The following is a 22112-nucleotide window of genomic DNA, read 5'->3' on the forward strand; positions in this document are numbered from 1 at the left end:
GCTCAGGGCGGGACAGGCAGTGCGCAGGGGGACAGTGCAGCCCACACCAGCTCGGGGCGGTGCTGAGCTACACCCAGCCGCCCCCAAACCGCACTGGCCCCCCCGGGGCCCTGCCGCGCCCACCCGCACACAGCGGGTCGCCCCGCCAGCCCTACGCGCGCACCAGGCTCCGCCCACGGGGCGGGGAAAGCCGGAGGGGAGGGCGGGGCGCCGCCTGACCCCGCCCCGGCCACGCCCCCGGAACGGGGTCCCTGCCCGGTCGGAGGGGGACCGTGGGTCCCGGCAGGCTGTGCGCCGGTACCGCCTGCTGCCGCACGGCATGCCGGGGGCTGTAGTCCCGGGCGGCGGGGGTGGCGATGGTGCGGCTGGGGTTGTCTCGCGCGGGCCGGACCGCCGGGCGGGGGGGGCCCTGGGTCTGCACGGGCCCCCCCGCCCCCCTGCGCGCCAGAGCCCCGCCTCCCCGCCAGGGAGCCCGGCGCGGGCCGGCTGACGGGTGCGTGGGGAAGGGCGGGCCCAGGACCCCCGCGGGCGGGGAGGGGCTGGGAGGGCGCTGACAGGCGCTCAGTTGTGGGCAGGGTCCGGGGGGGGCAGGGTGGGGTGAGCCCAGGAGCCCCCCGGGGGGCGGGGCGGGGCGGGGGGGCGCTGCCAGGGGTCGAGTTGTGGGCAGGGTCCTGGGCGGGGCAGGGTGGGGTGAGCCCAGGAGCCCGCGGGGGGGCAGGGCGGGGCAGGGGGCGCTGCCAGGGGTCGAGTTGTGGGCAGGGTCCTGGGCGAGGCAGGGTGGGGTGAGCCCAGGAGCCCCCGGGGGCGGGGAGGGGCTGGGAGGGCGCTGACAGGCGCTCAGTTGTGGGCAGGGTCCGGGGGGGGCAGGGTGGGGTGAGCCCAGGAGCCCGCGGGGGGGCAGGGCGGGGCGGGGGGCGCTGCCAGGGGTCGAGTTGTGGGCAGGGTCCTGGGCGAGGCAGGGTGGGGTGAGCCCAGGAGCCCGCGGGGGGGCAGGGCGGGGCGGGGGGCGCTGCCAGGGGTCGAGTTGTGGGCAGGGTCCTGGGCGAGGCAGGGTGGGGTGAGCCCAGGAGCCCCCGGGGGGCGGGGCGGGGCGGGGGGCACTGCCAGGGGTCGAGTTGTGGGCAGGGTCCTGGGCTGGGGGCACAGGGGCCGGCCCAGCCAGGCTCTCAGACGGCACCTTGCCTGTCCCCTCTTGCCCCAGCGGGTTGTGCTCTCTGCCTGCTCCTGCCCTGGCCCCCTGCCGCTGGTACCGAGCAGCTGGAAGTGCGGGGGGGCCCCAGCACCCGCCCCAGCTCCAGCCCCACGTGGTGGATCTGCGCAGTGACACGGTGACCAGGCCCAGCATGGAGATGAGACAGGCCATGGCCCAGGCCGTGGTGGGGGATGATGACTATGGGGAGGACCCGACGGTCAATGGTGAGACCTGAGGACTGGCCCATGGCAGCCCTCGAGACGTGTCCTTTGCCTGTGCACTGCTGGGCCCCACTGCCCTGGGACTGGGACACCCCCACTTGGAGCTATAGAGCAGAGGGTGCCCTGGCTCCACAGCAGCGATGGAGCAACAAACCCTTCTTCCACAGATCCCCAGTGAGTCCCAGGCCAGGCCAGCCCTCCCCTCCTCACTTAGCCAGCGAGCAGGTCACAAGCAGGACAAGAAAGTGGCAGCAGCTGTGGGGAGCCCAGAGTGCGGGAGGAGGGGCTGGGACAGGTAAGGTGTATAGGCCAAGGGGCTGAGCATCCGCTTCCAGGAACAGATCTTCATGGGGCTGTGAACTCAGGCTTCCACGCAAGGGTGCTGCCTCTGCAGGGGCTTCCCAGTGCACTTTTGACCTCTGGTCATGAGCAGAACAAGCACCCAGTTCCACCTATCTCCTTGTGGGCCTAGGGCAGGGCCAGTGAACCTCGAGCAAATTGCCTGCAAGTGTAGCAGGGGTCAGTGTCCTGGGTTGAGTGCAGCAGGGCCCCTCCTCCGCCCTGCTTTGTGCCATGGTACCTGCTTCCCTCCCTCCCCAAAGGGCGCACTGATGCTGTGAACGGCTGCAGTGAGGGGCAGATTGGTGACCATCCTGGTCTTATTCCCATGCCATCCCAAGTGCTAATGAAAGCTCTCTCCCCCGGCCCCGGTCCCTCCATGCACCCACACACCAGTGACTCTTTCTCACGCAGAGCTCCAGTGCTTGGCTGCCCAGCTCCTAGGAATGGAGGAAGCTTTATTTGTACCAACATCAACCATGGCAAACCTCATCTCTGGTGAGTCACATGGGCTGGGCTGGGCTGGGCTGGGCAGCCCAGCAGTGCAGTAGATGGTTAGGAGATATCACCAGGGCTCTTCTTCCTTAGTGCTCCCTGAACAGCTGGGCACTTGGCTACTGAGTCTGAACCACCAGGCAAGGCAGTGTGTGTCTGCTGAGTTAAAGCTTTAGGCCCAGCCTGTCCCAGCAGGGGTCCTGTGCGGGGTAGGGCAGGAGCCCTGGGAGTGGGGGGGCTCCGGGCTACTCCAGCCCCAGCCTGTCCCAGCAGGGGTGCTGGTGGCGGGAGGGCGGAGCGCCGGCTGAGGGAAACAGATCCCAGCAAAATCTGACCTTAGCCCATGTGGCAGGAGGGTTCTTTGGAGATCAGGGCAAGCACCAGTTGTTTGGGGCAGCCAGGGCTGTTTCAAATGCCCCTGTGATGAGGGGGACAGTTTCTGGCTTTGGGGCTCAGTCAGCAGCTGGCTTTTGTGGCAGCTGCTCCCCAGGAGACCAGGAGGCACACGGCACATCTTGGTGAAGGGGACTGGAGCTGAAGCAGCCCCTGCTGTGGCCTGCCTGCTGATCTGCCCCCAGGAACTGGTCCAGACATGCTCCCCACAGTCCATCTGCTGGGGCCGCCTCCTTCCCCATTCCACCTCAGTTCAGTGCCACCTTCTCTTCTCCCAGTGATGTGCCATTGCCAGCGAAGAAGGGCTCAGCTCTTCGTCGGGAGGGGGGCCCATCTGCATGTCTTCGAGCAGGGAGGGGTCGCTCAGGTATGCAGCAGGCCTGGGCCTGGCTTGGCCACCCTTCCACAGCTCGGGAAGCTCTGGGGCAGCTTTGGAGGGGCTGGAATGGGTGGGCCAAGTTCTGATCCCAATTGGACTCCTGGGTGGGGTGTGCTGTCCTGAACCCTCTGGCGTGGAGGGAAGGGCCGAGAGGTGCCCAAGGAGTAGCACTCACCTCTGCATGATGCCAGCGGGGGTTGGGTCGGCAGGAGGGTCTCACACGCTTACTGCCTGGGCAGGGGTGCGTGCGCACAGCCTGTCTGTCATGGCCAGGGGAATGCAGTGGGGTGAAAATGCCAGTGAGGGGCCTGGACCCCAGAACTGAATCCATAGGTGGCAGCTGCCCCAGTGTCTGCATGTGCGCAGACAGCCTGGTGTGTCCAGCAGCCATGGCCTAGCACCCAGCAGGCAAGTCACAGCTCCCCGGTGCTCTGTGGGGGAGCGGGCAGGTGTCTCTAGTGCAGGAGATGTGGGATGCGGCCTCTGGGGGCAGCACCGACCTGAGTTCTTAGGCAAGTTACAGCAGGGTTGCGAATCCTGGCCAGATGCTGCCTCATGTGGCTGCTCGCTGCAGCAGCCCCAGGGGAAAGAGTTCTCTGTGAGGCTTTGCCTAAGGAACTCCATGTTTCCTGGCTGTCCCCTGCCCTGCACCCGCTGCCTCTGGGGCTTCAGGCATTTACCAGGGCTCAGGGTTTTCTTGGGTTGTTGTTAAATGAGCTGTCCCACTGCTGGCTGGGGTAACACCTTGGCAGCATCAGGCTGTGGCAGAGCTGGCAGGAGGCTTTAGACCACGTTGCGGGTAGCATCAGGGTGAAAGTGCTGAGCCCAGGAGGTCTGGGAGCACCCAGGCTGGGGCAGAAGGGGGAAGGTGAAGTGAGGGTATGGTGGGGAACAGGGACACCTTGAATATGTATTGGGAAGTGAGCAGTGATCTGATGTTTCTTTCCCTCTCCACATGGCTTCATGGGGCCAACATGCCTCCCCACACTCACCATGTGTCCTGGGCACAGGTGGCTGGGGTCCATTCCCAGGTGCTGCAGGACCTGCCAGATGGCACCATGGACCTCAACGAGCTGGAGTCTACAATCCGTGCAAGCTCCGGCAGCCGGTACCACCCTCGCTCGGCACTCATCTGCCTGGAGAACACCCACAGCTCTGCAGGGGGCTGGGTGCTGCCCCTTGCATATCTCAGGGAGGTGCGGTGAGGGGAAGGAGTGGCTCATGCCACAGGGACACGTGTTGTTCCCAGTTCAGCCTGTCCTGCTGCCACCTCTGGGGTTCTGGTGGGTGGCACTGACAGCTCAGCTCTCTCTTGGCCTCAGCCGTGCTGATCACGCAGCCCCAAGGCACCGCTCCTGGCTTAGGAGGTCAAGAGCCAACTCCGAAGGGCTGGGACACCAGCCATCACATCACAGGGTCTTTGGCTGGGGGGTGGAGCCACCCATGTATGCTCAAGCCCACAGAAGCGCCCTATGTGGACCAAGCAGTTGAGCGGGGTGCACCAGAACAGAGGGAGTAGTAGGCTCCACAGAGTCACAGCCATGCCATGGGCCCCAGGGTCTGACATGCACAGCCTGTGGCAGCTTTCCGGGGGCCCCCATCTATCTGGTTCTCTGCCCCCAGCCTCACCACATGCCCCCCTGCAGGTGCGCCTGCTGGCTGACCGCTATGGGCTGCATGTTCACATGGACGGGGCGCGGCTGATGAATGCAGCTGTGGCGCAGGGCGTCTCCCCGGCTCGGATCTCCCAGCACTGCGACTCTGTCTCCCTCTGCTTCTCCAAGGTGTGTCAAGAGATGGGGTGCGGGGAATGTGACTGGCCTTACCCTGGTGCCAGAGGCAGGGGGCGTGAGGCAGTTCCCTGGGGAGCCCACTCTGGGGCAAGCAGCAGATACCAAGCCGTGCGGGTGGCTCCTGGTGGTGTGTTCTGACTCCCTTTTTGGCCATGCAGGGGCTGGGTGCACCGGCTGGGGCGCTGGTCGCCGGGTGCAAAGAGTTCGTGGCAGAGGCCTGGTGCATGCGGAAGCTCCTTGGTGGAGGGATGCGCCAGGCAGGGGTCCTGGCAGCAGCTGCACGCGTGGGACTGGAGCACACAGAGGAGGTGCTGCAGAGAGACCATGGCAACGCCCGCAGTTTTGCCCAAGGTGCTTGCAGATACCCTGCTGCCGGAGTGAAGCTAAGGGCGCTGTGCCCACAGGGCAGGGATGTCCATGCTGCAGGGTCCAGAGGCAACAGCCAGGGACAGCCCTGGCAGCCTGGTCCCATCCTTCTCATCAGCCCTCAGGCACACAGTGCTTGGCCATGGGAGACCAGCCTGGCCATAGACTGGTGGAGGCATTTGCCTGCCCTGGCCTGGGGGGACCATCCAGCTAGGGGCGCCTGGGCGGGTCAGAAGAAGAACTTGGTGCCTCCCAGCGGCAAGGGTACAGCCCCTGCCAGTCCCATGGCCTTGGGGCAGGAGCCCCTGTGAGCAGGCGCATTGGCCCTGGGGCATTCGCAGGAGCCCTAGGCAACAAGCTGGTGCTGGTACAGATGCAGCCTAAAGGCGCATGTCCTTCCCCCACAGCTGTGTGGCAGCTCGACTCTCCCATCTGCTCCGTCGACCCCTTGACCGTGGAGACCAACATGGTGCTGGTGAAGGTGGCTGTGCCCTGGCTGTCCCCCGAGGAGCTGTGTGAGCGCCTACAGGCTGTGAGCGAGGAGGAGGTGGCTGTGACGGGACATGCTGTCAGCGTGCGGCTCTTCCCATGGGCCACACGCTCCCTGCGGGCTGTCTGGCACTGTGACATCTCTGCACAGGACACCCGGCTGGCAGCCAGCAAGCTGAAACTCGTGGCCGAGCAGTGCAGGCGGGAGCATGGCGCTGCCTCCTAGAGAAGGTGAGTGGGAAGCAGACAGAACGCTCTTGCCTCGGGGAGCCCCAAGCTGCCAAGCCAAGAGCCCAGCCCTGGCCCTTCGCATGCCAGTGTGGCAGGAGCCGGCTGGCAGGCTGGGACATGCAGATGGAACCCACGTAGAACCACAGCCACTTGGCCTGCACAGATGGCTCCAGCCAGGGCAGTACCCTCTTGTGGGTAGAGCCGGCTGGGCCCACGGTCATGGGAGTTACACCGAGCATGCCTGTGTAGATACATTACCCTGCCCAATGGCTGAGCCCTGCCAGGATGTGCTGCCACTTGCTCAGCTGTGTGCGCTCCACCAGAAGCTGCTCACAGCTCTTCCCCAGACTCAGGTAGGCACAACGCTGCCACCAGCGGAGTAAGCAGCTTGATCCCTCTTCCCACAGTTCGGGAGGTTTCCCAAATCCAGGGTGCAGCAGGGCTGCAGGTTCCTGCCCGTAGGGCCATGTGCTGCAGTCCAGCACGCAGGGCACCATGACCCACCTGCTCTAGGATTCCTGGGTGCCTGGCAGCGGGGCTCCAGGCTCCGGAGTTTGTTGCAGGGGGTGCAGGTGCTGCCTGCTGAGCTCAGTGCCTTTGCTGGCCCAGCAGGTCTGCACCAGTTGGATTCTGGAGCCAACAGCCTTGGCCAGTGTTCCCACTAATTACAGTAGGGTCTCAATATTGGTGAACGCAAGGTTCACAAATTCAGTCATTCACGAGTGGCCACTTCCTTGGAGCCCCAAGCAGGAAGCGCCAGCAGCCGCCACTTCCCCGGGGCCCCAAGCAGGGAGCATCGGCAGCCGCCGCTTCCCCGGGGCCCCAGGCAGGAGCCGCCGGCAGCCGCCGCTTCCCCGGGGCCCCAGGCAGGAGCCGCCGGCAGCCGCCGCTTCCCCGGGGCCCCAGGCAGGAGCCGCCAGCAGCCGCCGCTTCCCCAGGGCCCCAAGCAGGAGCTGCCATGTTTCTCAGCACGGGACTCTCATGACTGTTGAGACCCTTCCGTATTTGCATCCACAGGTGCAGTAAATTTTGTGTGTACCAAGCCATGTGCGGATGCGCACCAACAATAGACACCTGCTGGCGGCTGTGGACACTGAACTAGTCAGCTGAGCAGCCGCTCAAGTGTTGGGCTCACAGAAACACACACTCCCCATTACATCACATTTCTCCCCCCTTCCAGACCCAACTGAGCACCCCAGCCAATGACGTGGGGCAGTTCGGGGTCCCCCCACTGGGTAAAGCAGCGGCTGTGACATCAGCACTCCCCTTTGGTTGGGCCTGCATGGCGGTGTCCTGCGGGGGCCGGTTGCACCTTGTTCAGCTGCTGGACAACGTTGAGGGGCATGGATGTCATGGGCCAGGTACAGCAGCCTGGGGTGATACCTTTGGGGAACCCCCAGCTGCTGCTGGACCCACCATGATCCTACTTCCCTGGGGGGAGCCATTCCCAGTACAGGAATCTCCTCTCCCACAGGACTCTTTCCTGACAGGCTCCTAACAGGGGTTGAGCCACACTGAGGCCAGCCTGGTCCCTCAGCGTCTGTAAGGAGGGATCTGCCTGCACCTTGGCCCAGAATTCAGCAGCTGGGGATGGGACAAGGACCTGTTCCCCACCACTGTCTGGGTCCGGAGTCCCAGCCCTGCTGAGACCCATGCTGGTCAGGTCGGGACTCTGTGCCACCTGCCAGGCCGGGTGCCCTCCCCTGGGTCAGGGCTGCAAACTCCTGACTGGCTCTGGCTATGGGTAGTGACCAGAGCCCTGGGGGGTCCTTCTGGCCACTCCTCTAGGTCACCCCCCATCAGTACCTCCGTAGGCAAGTGCTGGAGCACCCCCACTTCCTTGGGGCCTCCTTATCCCCCCATTTCAGATGCACCTGGGCTACGGGTACCTTGAATGGGGCCCTGTCTACGGCCCCTCAGGGACAGCTGGGTGTTGGGCACCATGCGGTCTGGGCCCACTAGCTCGGACTGGGCCAGCATCACCTCCGCCCCCGTGTCCCAGAAGCCCATCACCTTCCTGCTCTCCACCTCCAGGGGCACGAGGCACTCGCTGCACAGGGGCCATCCTGCCCCTATCTGGTACATGGAGACACCCGTCTCTGGGGCATCAGGTCTCCTGGAGGTGCTGGTCTGTGGATCCGACCCCCCCGCAGAGGACGTATTGCCAGCCCCTCCCCTGGGCAGCAGGCTCCTCTGGGAGTGGGCACCCCATTCAGTTGGGCCCATGAGGCCTGTGCCAGCTGAGCCTGTCTGGGGACTTGGGACACCAGGCCTTTCTATGCCCCTTCTGCCCCCAGCAATAACCAGGTCTCCTTGTGTCCCATGGGCTGGCTGCTCTGCCCAGGCCATGGCTGGCCCCTGTTTTCTGGGCTTGCCCCATAGGTGATCCCCTCTGTCATACAGCCAGGAACCAGCCTCTCCAGGATTCTCCTTCACACCTGGCCCAGCTGTCTGCGAACTCATCGGCCAGCTTTGTGCTGTGTGGGTCTTCTGGCTTCCAGTCCTCGAGCCACAGCCTCAGGTGGGGCAGGCAGGCTCCATAGAACTGTTCCAGGACCATCAGCTTAACCAGGTTCTGTACAGGCTGGGCCCCTGTCCTGAACACCCACTTGCGGAAGTACTGCATCAGGGGGAGGCCAGGTCTACGTAGGTCTTCCCCAGCCTCTTCTGTGCCTCCTGGAACTTCTTCCTGTGCACCTTGGGGGTCGGCCTGAACTTGTGCAGCAGGACTTGTCTGACCAGTTTGTAGTCCCCCAGCTGCAGCCCTTCCAGATGGTTGAGCACCTCTGCAGCCTTCTGGTCCAGCCAGGGGGTGAGCTGCAGGAGTCATTCGGCTGGGGCGACCTAGTGCAACTTGCAGGCTCGCTGAAGGAGGTGAGGAACCCATCCAGGTCCCCCACATCCTTACACTGGAACAGCACAAACCTCTCAAAGTGATTGCCAGTCCTGGGCCCCTCCCCACTCACTGCAGCCAGGGCCTCTCAGCGCTCATCTCTGCCGTGGTCTGCTCATGGCACTGCTGTTTCTCTCGGTCCTCCAGTTCCTTTGATCATACCTCGATCTCCAGACATCGCAGCTCTGCCGAGGGGGACCCTACCCAGGATGAGTGTGGCCCAGTGGGCACCACGTCTGTCTGATGGAGTCCAACTGCCCCTCCTGCCTGAGGGTCTGAGATGCTCCCAGGGGGTAACCAGCTGCTCCCTGCTGGGAAGAGATCCAGGCCCCTGGTCTGGTCATCCTCTTGCAGCCAGGCAATCAGCTGGGCCTTGGTCGCCTTCCCCACAGTCAGGCCCCTTTCCTTGCACAGCCCCACAATGTCTGCCTTCAGGGGTCAGGTGTAATCCGTCTCCCTGCTGTTCCCTGGAGTGCAGACTCACCAGCTGATGCTGCAGTGCCCCGTAACTCCCAATACGTGCTTCATTCTGCTTCTTGCACCCCTGGCTGTTGTGAGTCTCCTTCCTTCTACTGTGCCCAGTCAGTCACTGCTGGGAGCCCCTCTGCAGCTGCAGTGCATTGCACCGCTGCCTCAGCTGGGGTGGGGGTTGGGGTCCCCAAGCTCTGCACCCCATCCACAGCCAGGAGTGACTCTCGCTCAGCAGGTACAATGGCGTTTAGTAGTCGGCAGAGACACAGTGCAGTACAGCAGAAACAGTCATCCCAACCCCGCTGCTGTCACCCCTCTCCTGGGAACCCCCTGGGCTCCCAAACCTGCCTCTGTCATCTCTCTCCTGTGATCCCCAATCACCCCCTAGGAGCCTAGCCCTTGCACCCCCTATGCCCCCCGGGCACCCCGCTTGGGATCCCCCATCCCCCACCCTGGAAGTCAAACCCTGCACCCCTAGACCCACCATCCCCCACCTCAAGAGCCCCGCCTTGCACCCCTCTTCCCAGGAGCCCAGCTCCTGCATCCCGGTCCGGCCGCGCCGTGGTCACCACATCCCCATGGAAAAGATCTGTGAAGAGCTGAAGGAGAAATCTGTGAGTGCAAACGTGACAAGCAGACGGGCCTGAGCACTGGACTGGAGAGTGGGAAAAGTGAAGACCTGTGCAGTGATGGCAGGGGTGAAACCTGCAAGGACTGTTATGATGGGGTTCAGGGGTCCCCAAGCACTGCACCCCATCTGAAGCCAGCAGTGACTCCCAGCCAGCAGGTGGAACGGGTTTATTGCTTAAGAGTGACACAGGGTAGTACAGTGGTATCAGTATTATCAACCAGAAACAGCCAGTCCTGTCCATGTGGGGGAGGGGTGGAGAGGGGAGCCCCCCAAGCCAGGGCCTTGCTTTCCTCCTTTGTCCCTCTCCTCCAGCCCAGGCTAACTCCCTTCCAACTCCCTTCACACTAACTGCCCACCGCTAATGCAAACCCTTCTGGGCCTCCCGCCTGCGCTTCGCCAGCCAGCGGGGGGATCTCTCAAGAGTGGTGTGGCCTCTGTCACACTAACCCCTCACACATTTCATGGTTCTCCATTCGTTTCTTAACCCTCTTTTGGGAGCTGATTTAAGTGGTCCCAAGGCTGTGATAGCTGGAGCAGTTGTGAAATGCTCGTCCTCAACCTGCCCTGTTGCGTCTAGTTTGTATTTCTCATTTCCGCTTTACTGTGGGACGTTCTTCAAAAAGATTTTGAGGAACAGTTAGCCATAAATTCAAAAAGCAATAGTAAAATGTTTGTTAATTGCATTAGAAGCAGGAAGCCTGCTAAAAATGCAGTTGGGCACCTGGACGATAGAGACATAAAAGGAGCGATTGAGGAAGATAATGCCGTTGCGGAAAAACTAAATGATTTCTTTGCTTCAGTCTTCAGGGCTGAGGATGTTAGAGAGATTCCCAAATCTGAGCCATCCTTTATGGGTGATAAATCTGAGGAACTGTCCCAGATTGAAGTGTCACTAGAGGAGGTTTTGGAACTAATTGATAAGCTAAACAGTCACAAGTCTCCGGGACCCAGGTGGTATTCACCCAAGGGTTCTGAAAGAACTCAAATGTGAAATTGCGGAACTATTAACGGTGGTTTGTAACCTATCCTTTAAATCAGCTTTGGTACCCAATGATTGGAAGACAGCTAATATAACACCAATATTTAAAAAGGGCTCTAAAGGAGACCCTAGCAATTACAGACTGGTAAGTTTAACGTCAGTACCGGGCCAATTAGTAGAAACAATAGTAAAGAATAAAATTGTCAGACACATAGAAGCACATGATTTGTTGAGCAAAAGTCAACATGGTTTCTGTAAAGGGAAGTCGTGTCTTACTAATCTATTAGAGTTCTTTGAAGGGCTTAACAAGCATGCGGATTGGGGGGATCCAGTAGACCTAGTATACTTAGATTTCCAGAAAGCCTTTGACACGGTCCCTCACCAAAGGCTCTTATGTAAATTAGGTGGTCATGGGATAGGAGGAAAGATCCTTTCATGGATTGGGAACTGGTTAAAAGACAGGAAACAAAGGGTAGGAATACATGGTAAATTTTCACAATGGAAGGGGTTAACTAGTGGCATTCCCCAAGGGTCAGTCCTGGGACCAATCTTGTTCGACTTATTCGTCAATGATCTAGAGAAAGGGGTAAGCAGTGAGGTGGCAAAGTTTGCCAATGACACCAAACTGTTCAGGATAGTCAAAACCAAAGCAGGCTGTGAAGAACTTCAAACAGATCTCAGCAAACTGAGTGATTGGGCAGCAAAATGGCAAATGAAATTTAATGTGGGTAAGTGTAAGGTAATGCACATTGGGAAAAATAACCCCAATTATACATACAATATGATGGGGGCAAATTTAGCTAGAACAGATCAGGAAAGGGATCTTGGAATTATAGTGGCTAGTTCTCTGAAAACATCCACGCAGTGTGCAGCAGCAGTCAGTAAAGTAAACAGGATGTTAGGAATAATTAAAAAAGGGATAGAAAATAAGATGAAGAATATCTTACTTCCCCTATATAAAACTGTGGTACGCCCACATCTTGAGTACTGTGTGCAGATGTGATCTGCTCACCTCAAAAAAGGTATATTGGCATTAGAAAAGGTTCAGAAAGGGGCAACTAAAATGATTAAGGGTTTGGAACGGGTCCCATATGGGGAGAGGCTAGAGAGACGGGGACTTTTCAGTCTAGAAAAGAGGAGACTGAGGGGCGATATGATAGAGGTATATAAAATCATGAATGGTGTGGAGAAAGTGAATACAGAAAAGTTATGTACTTGTTCCCATAATATAAGAACTAGAGGACACCACATGAAATTTAATGGGTAGCAGGTTCAGAACTAATAAAAGAAAGTTTTTCTTCACACAGTGCACAGTCAGCCTGTGGAACTCCTTACCAGAGGATGCTGTGAAGGCCAGGACTCCAACAGAGTTTAAAAAAGAGCTCGATAAATATTTGGAGGTTAGGTCCATAGATGGCTATTAGCGAGGGGTAAGGTACGGTGACTAGCCTTTTGTCGAAGGCGGGAGATGGATGGCAGGAGACAAATCGCTTGATCATTGTCTGTGGTTCACCTCCTCTGGGGCACCTGGCACTGGCTACTGTCGGCAGACAGGATACTGGGCTCAGTGGACCTTTGGTCTGAGCCAGTATGGGCGTTCTTATGTTCTTATATCACAGTCTGGGGCATTTTTTATTAAAGTAAAAAGAAACCTTTAAAAAAATGGACCCCAACATGGGGCCCACACAGGAGCACGGCCATAGACATCCTCACACTGGAGACCTGCTTGGGATACATGCACCCCAGTTGTGGCCGCTACAGGAGGCCAGCCCTGCCCCCCACCCTTCCGAGGAGCCTGCCCTGGGCTCCTGACCTCCAGCCCCACACGTCCATCCGCAGGAGCCCTGGAGTCCCTCGCTGGAGTTCTGCCAGCTCCTCCGGGAAGAGGGGCCTGGACAGCCCTGGGCTCGGGGTCTGGACTCTGAGCTGGTCTGCTGCCCCAGTCCCTAGCTGTGGGTGTTAGCCACGCCCCACTCCAGCTGGCCCATGGGGCTGCAGAACAGAGATGCCCTGTTCCCAGCTGAGCTGCACAGTGCAGCCCTGAAGTTGCGTGGAGAAAAGCTGGAGAGAGGAGCCTATGTCCTGCACTGATGCTGCCAGGCACAGGAGTAGAGGGGAGTGGGGGTGGCACAAGCCATAGGCAAGGTCTTTGTTGTTTTGGTGTTTAGCCTCTGTGGGAACAGGGTGTCATGACAGCTGAGTGAGCTTGTCTACATGCCAATCTCTGATGTCAAAGAGTAGCTGTAAAGCCAGAACAACGATGGAATAACCTGCCCTGATCCCCCATCCACCAGCAGCTGCAGGACTCCTGCCCATCTGTTCTGCTGTCTCCTTTGGGGTGCTGGGACAGGCTCGGCTGGGACAGAGCATCTCTGCTCTGCAGGCAGCTGTAAGTACAAAAGACTGGCCAGACTGGGTCAGACTGTCATGACACGGTGTTGCTGCACAGGTGATCAGGCTGGCAGCAGTCCTGTAAGAACTCAGAACGATGATTTTCACAGTAAAAATTATTTTATTGCATGCATTTAAGGTAGCAGTTTAAAAACCACATTTAAACTGAATAGTTAACAATTAGAAGGCAAATCAAAAGCAATGTGTAGCATGAATGTTAATGTTCTAATTTTTATTCCAATTTAACAGCCTAATTCTTAACCCAATTAAGTTCATACACACTCATAAACCCATTCACACCTACATTCACCCCAGGTAATGTTGGTTAGCTGACTGAGGCGAGAGTGCAATGTGCACATCACCCCATTATGCCAAATTGATGGACTCGTGGCAAACTGATGTAAGATTTATCTTGTTGGTAGGAAGCCATAATGTTCAGTTCCTTGGCTGTACCCCTCAATCCAGGTGGGGTGCTGCTCAGTTCATTGGTGACATCCCACAGTCTGGATGGCTGCTTGTCCTCAACCAATTCTGGAACCTCCTGCTTACATCACCCCAATTCAGCAGAGTGTCTGTGGCATTTGTTTCTTTGTTGATTTTTTTATCCGGGAACTGGCCTTCTTTTGTCCAGTTCTGCTTTTCTCAGCACTCAGTTTTGTTCTCAATTGTTTGTTCTCGACAAGTCCAGAATTCACTTAGGGCCTCTCTCCAGCCACCATACTGTTAATTTCACTCATGCTAATCATTTACAATACAGTACTCACTCATGCTAGCTACCCCACAATTCATGACAAGACCAAGTTCCATCCAGCCCAGTCTCCTGCCTGCTGACAGTGGCCAGTGCCAGATGTGCTAGAGGCAAGGAACAGAACAGGTGATCATCAATCCCGCCGCATCCTCCATTTCCAGCCTCCAGCAAACAGAGGCCAGGGACCCCAGTTCAACACACCCTGGTAATAGCCATTGACAGACCTAACCTCCATGAATGTGTCTAGTTCTTTTTTGAACCTGTTAAGTCCTGCTCTTCGCAACCTCCTCTGGCCAAGACTTCCACAGGCCAACTGCGCTGTGGGAAGAGAAACTCCCTTTTGTTAGCTTTGAACCTGCTGCCCATTAATGTCATTTGGGTCCCCTAGTTCTTAAATTATGGGAGCAAGTCAATAACTTTTCCTTATTCACTTTTTCCATGCCTGATGTGATTTCATAGACCTCTGTCCTAGCCTCCTTCATTGCTTCTTTTCTAAGCTGTGCAACTCACTGGTGTGGGGGAGGGCTAGCTCAGTGGTTTGCACATGGGGCTGCTAAATGCAGCGTTGAGAGCTCAGCCCTTGAGGGGGCCATTTAGGGTCTGGGGCAGGTGGAGAGATGGGTGCTGGAAAAAAGGGTATGGTGTGTAGTCCTGTCGAGAGGGCAGGGGACTGGGCTGGATGCCGTCCTGGGGTCCCTTCCAGCTCTGTGAGGTAGTAACAGAGAGGTAGCAGTGCTAGGCTATATTCCATCAAAACAAAAAGGCCGTGCAGTAGCACTTTAAAGACTAACCAAATAGTTTATTTGGTGATGAGCTTTCGTGGGACAGACCCACTTCTTCAGAGCACAGAACAGACTCAATATTTAGGGCACAGAGAACCAAAAACTGTTATCAAGGTAACAAATCAGAAAGAGTGTAATCAAGGTGGGCAAATCAGAAGAGCAGAGGGGCAGCAGGAGGGGGGCAAGTCAAGAGTCAGATAAAGCAAAGTATGGAACAGAGTCCTTATAATGGGCCAGGTAATTGCCGTCCAGGTTCAAACCACATGTTAATGGGTCGAATTTGACTAGAAAAGAGAGTTTGGCACTTTCTCTCTGCAGGCCGGCAGTCCTTAAAGTTTCTGTTCAGTAAAACACAGACTTCCAGGTCATTAAGACGGTGGCCCACAGCTCTGGGAGGGGTGTGCGTCTGGTCGCTGCCACTTGCTGAGCTTGACACTGTGGTGTGGGGCGGGGGTGTCCTTCCGCCCTCCAGAGCAGCCAATGGGGACTTGCCAGCTCCCTGCCCTTGCTTGATTTGTCCTGGTCACAGGCAGAGATACCAGCCCAGCCCAGCCCTGCTGGTAGCCAGGGCCATGGGGAAGTGGCAGGAAATGACAAAGGAGGTAAGGGGGAGTTGGAGCTCACGGGGCTGGGGGAGGCTGAACATTGGCGTGAACTGGGGGAGGAGGGTGAGTAGGAGCAACTTTGTCTTGGTGACTCTTTGTCCAGCTATTCTTAGGACACAGAGATCAAGCCCTGGGGGCCCTCACTTGGGAACAGCTCAGGTATTATCTGTGGGAGGTTTGTAACCTCCACCCAGGTTTGCCAATGCCCTTTATTCCCAGGCTGCACCTCCTGCCGCTCCAGCCCTTGGCTCCCCCTACATAGAGCTCTACCAATGCCCCTCAAACCCCGCCACCTGCATGCAGGGCAACAGGCGCACGTCGCACAGCATCAGGAGCCGGAGATTCTTAATGCCCGGAACCGCGTGCATGCTGTTTGCCTTTGCTCTGCATGGGTCTGTTCCCCCTCCCCAGTCCCGGGAGCACCACCTTCGTAGGCCCAGAGACTCATCTGCAGGCATGAGGCAAAAATAAAGCCGTGCTGGCCCCATGGTGCGTCTGGATTTGGGGTGTGTTCCCTGCAGGAGCTGGAGATGCAGTATTCCCCGAGCCAGTGGTCTCACCGCCTGGACGAGGGCGCTGTTGTAGAGGCCCATGTCAGGGAGCTCACGGAAGGTAAAGGGCTGATGGGCAGACGGTTCTGCCGGAGAACAAACTTCGCACGGAGCAAAGGGTGAGGAGCGGGTGCAGCTGTGAGACAGAGCTGTGCAGGGAGAGCAGAGTGGTGGGTAGCACAGCCGAGAGCCGCTGAGCAGGGGCAGGTACGAGGTGAGCTTCCTGCCCCAGACTTGTCTCTGTGCCGGGCCCACTCGCTCTGCTCCATCTCTCCAATGATGCTTGTGCTTGGATTCTGGGAGACACAAACCCAAGCAGAGCCCCACCTCAGGGAAGGACCCACTCGACCACCCATGTTTGGGGCCTTTTGTCACTTGCAAACTCTCTCGCGGGCCCCACAGAACCAGGTGGGGCTTGAAGAGGGTTTGGACTGCAGGGGAGGTGGCTTGGCCAAGGGGGGTGGGATGCTGTGCCAGAGAGCTCCCCACAAACAGGATCCCAAGACAGAGACAGAGGGGGCAAGGGGGCCGCTCGCCTGTTGCACCATGGGGAGGCCAGTGTATATGGTTTGTCCTCCATTCTCCTTACAGGCACCAGGACTGCCCAGGCCACGCTACGGACTCTGCTGCATGTCCCTTATGGGGGCGGTGATGGGGAGAAACTGGACATTTACTTACCCACAGATCCCTCCAGTGGTAAAAAATGGGCAGAAGTGGGGGGCAGCAAGTGGAGCTGGGAGGACAGGGAGGAGGCCGTGCAGGGGGCAGTGGTGCTCCTTTCCTGCCAGCTCACGCTTTCTTGTTCCCTGCAGCCTTCCCCCTCCTCCTGTACATCCATGGGGGGTACTGGCAGTTTTTAAGGTGAGGCAAGTCCTTTTCAGGGAGGTATCGAGTGGGTGGGGGAGCTGTGGGAGGGGCTCAGCTCGTCCTGGCCCCCTCAGGAGTAAAACGAGTTGAAGCTGGGCCTGTCCCGGCAGGTGCTCACCTCAGTGGCCAGCCCTGTCCTGGGAGGTGCTTCGGTGCAGGGGGCTGCTCAGCCCCTGAACCTGGACCAAGGGGTGTTTCTTTTCGCCAGTAAGGACGTGTCTGGCTTTGCAGCGCCCCCTCTGGTGGCACAGGGCATCGCAGTGGTGGCGGTTGGCTATGACGTGGCTCCGAAAGGTAAGAGGTGCCAGAGCGGGTGCAGCACCTCCTCGGTGCCGTGGCCCCTCCTCACCCTGCGCTCTCTGCCCAGGCCACATGGATGAGATGGTGGCGCAGGTTCGGCGCAGCGTGGCCTTCATTGCACAGCAGCATCCACAGCTCAGGTAGGGTCGGGTGCCACCAGCACCTCTTCTCTTGTCTGTCAATGCGGGGGGGGGCACAGCAGAAGGGGGCCATCTACATCAGTCCCTGGCTGCAGCCTACTTTGCTCCTGTGCTCTGGCCCCAGAGGCCCTGGTGCTGCAGACATCTCCCAGCGCGTCGGGGCTGCGGTGTGACCCCGAGGAGGAGCCTGGGAGCATGTGCTGCCGCATCTTATTCATGGGAGGAGCGGGGGGACTGGGGCAGATAAGGACGAATCCAGATTTTCTGACCCTGCTGCTAGGAATGCTGCTGCATTTGCTCTCTGACTCTCCGGGGCTGTGCAGCCCTCCTTGTTCCAAAGGGGAGCCCCACAGCAGGGCGCACAGACACCAGCCCCCTCCCTCTCTGCTCCCAGCTCCTTTTGTCTACTCTCGCCCCGTCTAGCGGAGTTTACCTGTGCGGACACTCAGCAGGGGCTCACCTGGCGGCCATGGTGCTCTCAACCAACTGGGAGGAGTATGGAGTGACACCAGACATAAGAGGTACCCCGAGGACCCCGGCACATGCCCCAGAGAGCAGGGCTTGCTTAGGTGATGGGCTCTTTGAACCATGAGCCACTGTCCTTCTTCCCGCTGCAGCCATGTGGCTCTGTGCTGCTGGTGCATGAAGGGGGCAGAGTAGCCGTGTTCCGAGGTTGCAGCTGACATCTTGGACTCTTGGTGTGGCAACCTTTGCCCTGGTCTTAGACTGTTTCTGTTCTCGTTGGTTCTTTGTAATGTGGCAGCAGTGAGCAGCCAGGGCCCATTGTACCAGGCCCTGGACGAACAGTCTCTGTCTGCTCCCAGGGGCTTTCTGTTTGTGTGAGACTAGCGACCCCCCAGGCGTAACCACTGACAGACACGGGGACCGGAGGGAACCAGACAGTCCCAGTCAGCAGGAATCACTGTGTCTGTCTCCAAGCTCCCAGTTGCCATCTCTCCCTCCAGGTGTGAGTGTACCTTGTCCTGCAGGGCGCGCATGCTGGCATGGGCCTGGCGTGACCTTCGGGGCAGGCAGCTCACACTGTGCTGAGCAGTGACCTGGGAAATCTGTGGTGTGGGACAGGCCGGAGAGGAAATTCACACTATGCGGTGGAATGAGGCAGGCCCATGCCCCGGCTACTCCAAGTCAGAGGCTCGCAGGCACCAGGCAAGGCCCTTGCACAGAGTAAGGTGTTTTTATTTTCTAGGCGCTTTTCTGGTGAGTGGAGTCTATGACCTGGAACCCATCACTCACACCTACGTGAACAACCTGCTCCATATGAGCCGGTGAGCACCACAGAGTCTGGAGCTCGCCTGCGCTCTGCTGAGACAGCCTCAGACATCATGGTCCGCAGCAGGCACAGGCAGCTTGGCCTGACCCCATGCCCTCTTAGCCCTGTACACCCTGCCCTGGGGGGTGGAACAGCCATGCAGCAAGCGTGCGTTCCCTTGCCCCAGCCCCCAGGCACGTGCTGCCAGTGCAGCCTGCACCCACCTGCCGCAAGCACCTGGCCAGTACCCTGGAGTCCATAGGCACAAACCTGGGTACAGGTGCACCCCTTACATGCCAGGCTGTGCATCTGGATGTGCACTCTCAGCCCCTTCCCAGGCGAGTGCTGTGCAGCGTGAACAGGAAGACGGGCTTCCCAACATCCGGAGGAAGGTTCCTCCCCACCCTAGCAGGGCTGGAGAATGTGCTGGCTGTCCCCATCCCTGCTCCTCCCTCGAGGCTCTGGCTGCTCTGCACTGACACCATGTCCCTCCCCAGAGAGGTAGCACGGAGGAACAGCCCCATCCTGTGTGTGGCAGCAGTGGAGCCGGCCAGGGAGGCCTGTGAAGTGCTGATTGTGGTGGCCCAGCACGACTCACTGGAATTCCACAGACAGTCTCAGGAGTATTTCCAGGTGCAGCTCCTGCCAGCCCCCTTGTCCTCACATTTCACAGCTGCATGTGTGCAAGGGGAAAGCCAGGACTCCAGCCCAACTCACAGACTCTCCCTGCCCTGGCTTGCAGTGTCCTTGCAGCCCTGCAGCTCCCAGGATATTAGAGAGTTTGAGGGAGTGTCTTTTGTGAGACTTACTGCTGGTGGTGAAGTAAAGCAGGGCTGAAGAAGAGCTCCGTGTAGCCGAGAAGTGAGTCTCTCTCACCAGGAGAAGCTGGTCCCACAAAAGATAGTCCCTCCCCGCACCTTGTCTCTCATTGTACCCTGGCTAGATGGCACCTAGCGGGAAAGCTCTCTAGGGTGTCCAGTCCCTGGGGAACGGGGGCTTTGTCTGTGCCCTGACCTGTCATGTTCTGCACCCCTAGATTTTCCCCCAGCTCTGTGCAATGAGATGGAGAAACCCTGCTAGGCTTGGGCAGTGTGGGCTTATCAAGCTGCTTGGCATGCCAGTAGCTGGACTGGCCCTGCCTGAGCTGGAACCCTGGAGGTAACCACTAAGGGATGGCAGACTTAGGACAGGGGATCTCAGATACAGGGAGAAGGGCTCTGTCACCAGGGCTGGAGGCAGCTGGGCCAAGCCAAGAGCTGACTTGTTCAGCCAGCTGTGCTGCCTTCTGTCCCAGGGCATTCACTTTCCTTCACTGGGGGAGACTGGGTGACAGAGGTGCACCGTGCAGCTTGTTCCACATTGGGCCTGGCTCTCCTTCCCGCTTACAAGCTGCGCTGGTTCTGGCAGGGCCAGGGCTGGATGGGAGACTGCCAGGGCTGGGCCAGGTAGCCTGATCCTGGAGAGTATCTCTGTGCTGCCATCTGCTTCTGCGGAGATGGGCCAGGATGACTCCCAAGCCCTGCATCCTTTGCTCTGTGCTGCCTGGACCCCTTCCGCCTCCTAGCCAAGGGATGGCTCAGCCTCAGGAACAGGGGATGGCGTGTAGAACAGTTTGCTTCTCCCACTGCAGCAAGGGAGCCAGCCCAGAGAACGCTCCAGGAGGGATATGGGTGAAGGGGCAGGGTGAGCTTCTGTGACAGGCCTCTTTGCTTGGGGAGAGGGTGCCTCCACCTCGAGCTGGGTGGCCACTTGCCGCATTGGGAGATACCCCGTGAGAAGGGGCAGCTGCTTCCCACCATCTTCACCCTGCGTCAAGCTCCCCTGTGGAGGAGCAGCCCCCTTGTCCCTGAAGGGCCTGGTCTTTCTCCTGATCTGGGTGCCACTGTCTCTCCTCTGCAGGCCTTGTGCTCTGCTGGCTGGAGAGTCTCTCTGCTGGACGTGGCTGACATGGATCACTTTGATGTCATTGAGAAGTTATCACAGGAGAGTTATATCCTGACTCGGGTAAGGGGCTATGTGGGCACCTGGCCACCAGAGCTCTAGCAGGCTCGGGGCGGGGGGGGGCGTCCAGTGTTCCCTGGAAGCTGAGTGCTTGGGTGGCTGCCCAGGACAGATTCAAAGGCTGCCCAGCTGATTGGCACAGGGCCCACAGCCGGCGGTGTGTTTCCACTGGTGGTGTCCAGCCGCACATGCCTGAGTGCACATCACAAAATTTGTTCTGCCCATGAGTGGAAAAAATGTTAAGGAATATTGGTGGTGACCACCAGCCAAGATCTGCGTGAGCAGGGGAGGCTGCTTCCTGGAGCCTGGCCACCTGTTGACTCTGGCGTTGGACTGTGCCTCATCTGTGTCAAAGGCAGGTAAGTGCAGAGCCTGGCGCTGGGCCAGTGCTCTGCTAATGCACAAAGCTGGCCAGTGTGTGGTCACCACTTGACAAAAGGCATGGGATGGATCACCCTGAGCGACTCCTCCCTTGCTCACTGACACCATGCTGCAGCAAGCGAGGCCCAGCTGGACGTCATTTACAGGATTCTTGTTCCTTAACATTTCAGATGGTTTTGAACATGATCACAAGAGCAGGAATTTGAACGTGATGGGAGCAGAATGGAAGTTACACACCACAGTGGGCTGGACAATCAGTCACTGCCTGGTCCCAGCCTGACCCTTCCTGGTCCTGGGCAAGACCAGGGTCTCTCTTGTGCAGCTTTGGCTGCTTGGGACACACAGGTGCCTTTTCTGCCCTGCCCTGGGCCTCCATTTCCGGTTCTGTATGATCTCTGGTGCTGGCTGGACCCAGAGATGGGCCAGCTCTAGGGGGGCTTATGGGGATAGTCTCTGGGGTGTCAGAGGTCCTTGTGCCAGGATCTTCTTGTGTTTGCTGGGCACATCACCCTTGTCACACAGGCTGACACCTGGCTGCAGCATACTGGCCAGACAGTCCAGTGGGGATCTACCTGGCTGTCTGGCTTCATTGTAGATTTGCCCCCTCACTGTTTCCCTGCAAGGGGTTCATGTGAGTATTAAATAAAAGCTGAACATAAACAACAACTGCTTTTGTAGAACCCTCTTTGCTGGGGAGGCGACCTTGGAATAAATCCACTACTACCACAAAAATCAATTGCTCCTTTTTCTCCTAAGCCGCAGGCCCATCAGCTGAGCTGGAAGATCTCCCAGGAGAATATATATGGGGATACACAGCTCATGGAGCTAGAATGGACCTGGGGAAGTCATTGAGTCCAGTCTCCTGCCCTCTCAGCAGAACCAAGCACCATCCCTGACAGATTTTTCTTTTTTTAAATTATGTGCCCCAGACCCCTAAATGGCCTCATCAAAGACTGAGCTCACAGTTCTGGGTTTAGTAGGTCAATGCACAACCCACAGAGCTATCCCTCCCTACAGCCTTAGTCAGTCTGCTGCCTGCAGCCCAGCCAGGAGGTGACAGCTGCACCCAGAGCAATAGCTCCTGTCCCCCTGGAGCTACTGCAGCACAGCAAAGGGGGCTTACCGTTGCACTGAAGTAGCCCTGGGGGCTCCTTTAGCACTGTGGTGTCCCACCAGTCCTGAAGAGTAGCCTCTGTAGCCCACT

The 22112-nt window shown here is 58.6% G+C and overlaps 2 protein-coding genes across 16 annotated transcripts; both read left to right on the forward strand.

Annotated features, from left to right (window-relative positions):
- Positions 1-350: 350 nt before the first annotated feature.
- LOC142023385 (uncharacterized) lies at positions 351-7051 on the forward strand. 2 transcript variants are annotated; one of them, XM_075014198.1, is made up of 9 exons: positions 351-493; positions 1202-1416; positions 2167-2250; positions 2919-3007; positions 4030-4215; positions 4666-4803; positions 4971-5163; positions 5586-5898; positions 6916-7051. In XM_075014198.1, the coding sequence occupies exons 1-8, from the start codon at positions 357-359 to the stop codon at positions 5891-5893; spliced, it is 1350 nt and encodes a 449-aa protein (XP_074870299.1). In that variant the 5' UTR covers positions 351-356; the 3' UTR covers positions 5894-5898; positions 6916-7051. The 2 variants fall into 2 exon arrangements, with proteins under 2 accessions (XP_074870299.1, XP_074870300.1); XM_075014199.1 differs by lacking the exon at positions 2919-3007 and having other exon boundaries at positions 4030-4127.
- AFMID (arylformamidase) lies at positions 6941-21616 on the forward strand. Of its 14 annotated transcripts, none has more exons than XM_075014205.1 (11): positions 14414-15557; positions 15920-16010; positions 16541-16645; positions 16762-16810; positions 17025-17110; positions 17184-17256; positions 17680-17777; positions 18464-18542; positions 19024-19159; positions 20426-20530; positions 21079-21616. In XM_075014205.1, the coding sequence occupies exons 1-11, from the start codon at positions 15366-15368 to the stop codon at positions 21112-21114; spliced, it is 1050 nt and encodes a 349-aa protein (XP_074870306.1). In that variant the 5' UTR covers positions 14414-15365; the 3' UTR covers positions 21115-21616. The 14 variants fall into 14 exon arrangements, with proteins under 14 accessions (XP_074870314.1, XP_074870307.1, XP_074870301.1 ...); XM_075014211.1 differs by having other exon boundaries at positions 14414-15395; XM_075014206.1 differs by lacking the exon at positions 14414-15557 and adding an exon at positions 8671-8772 and having other exon boundaries at positions 17029-17256.
- Positions 21617-22112: the final 496 nt, after the last annotated feature.

The sequence above is a fragment of the Carettochelys insculpta genome, chromosome 20, assembly GCF_033958435.1.
Source record: "Carettochelys insculpta isolate YL-2023 chromosome 20, ASM3395843v1, whole genome shotgun sequence".
NCBI classification, from domain to species: domain Eukaryota; kingdom Metazoa; phylum Chordata; order Testudines; family Carettochelyidae; genus Carettochelys; species Carettochelys insculpta.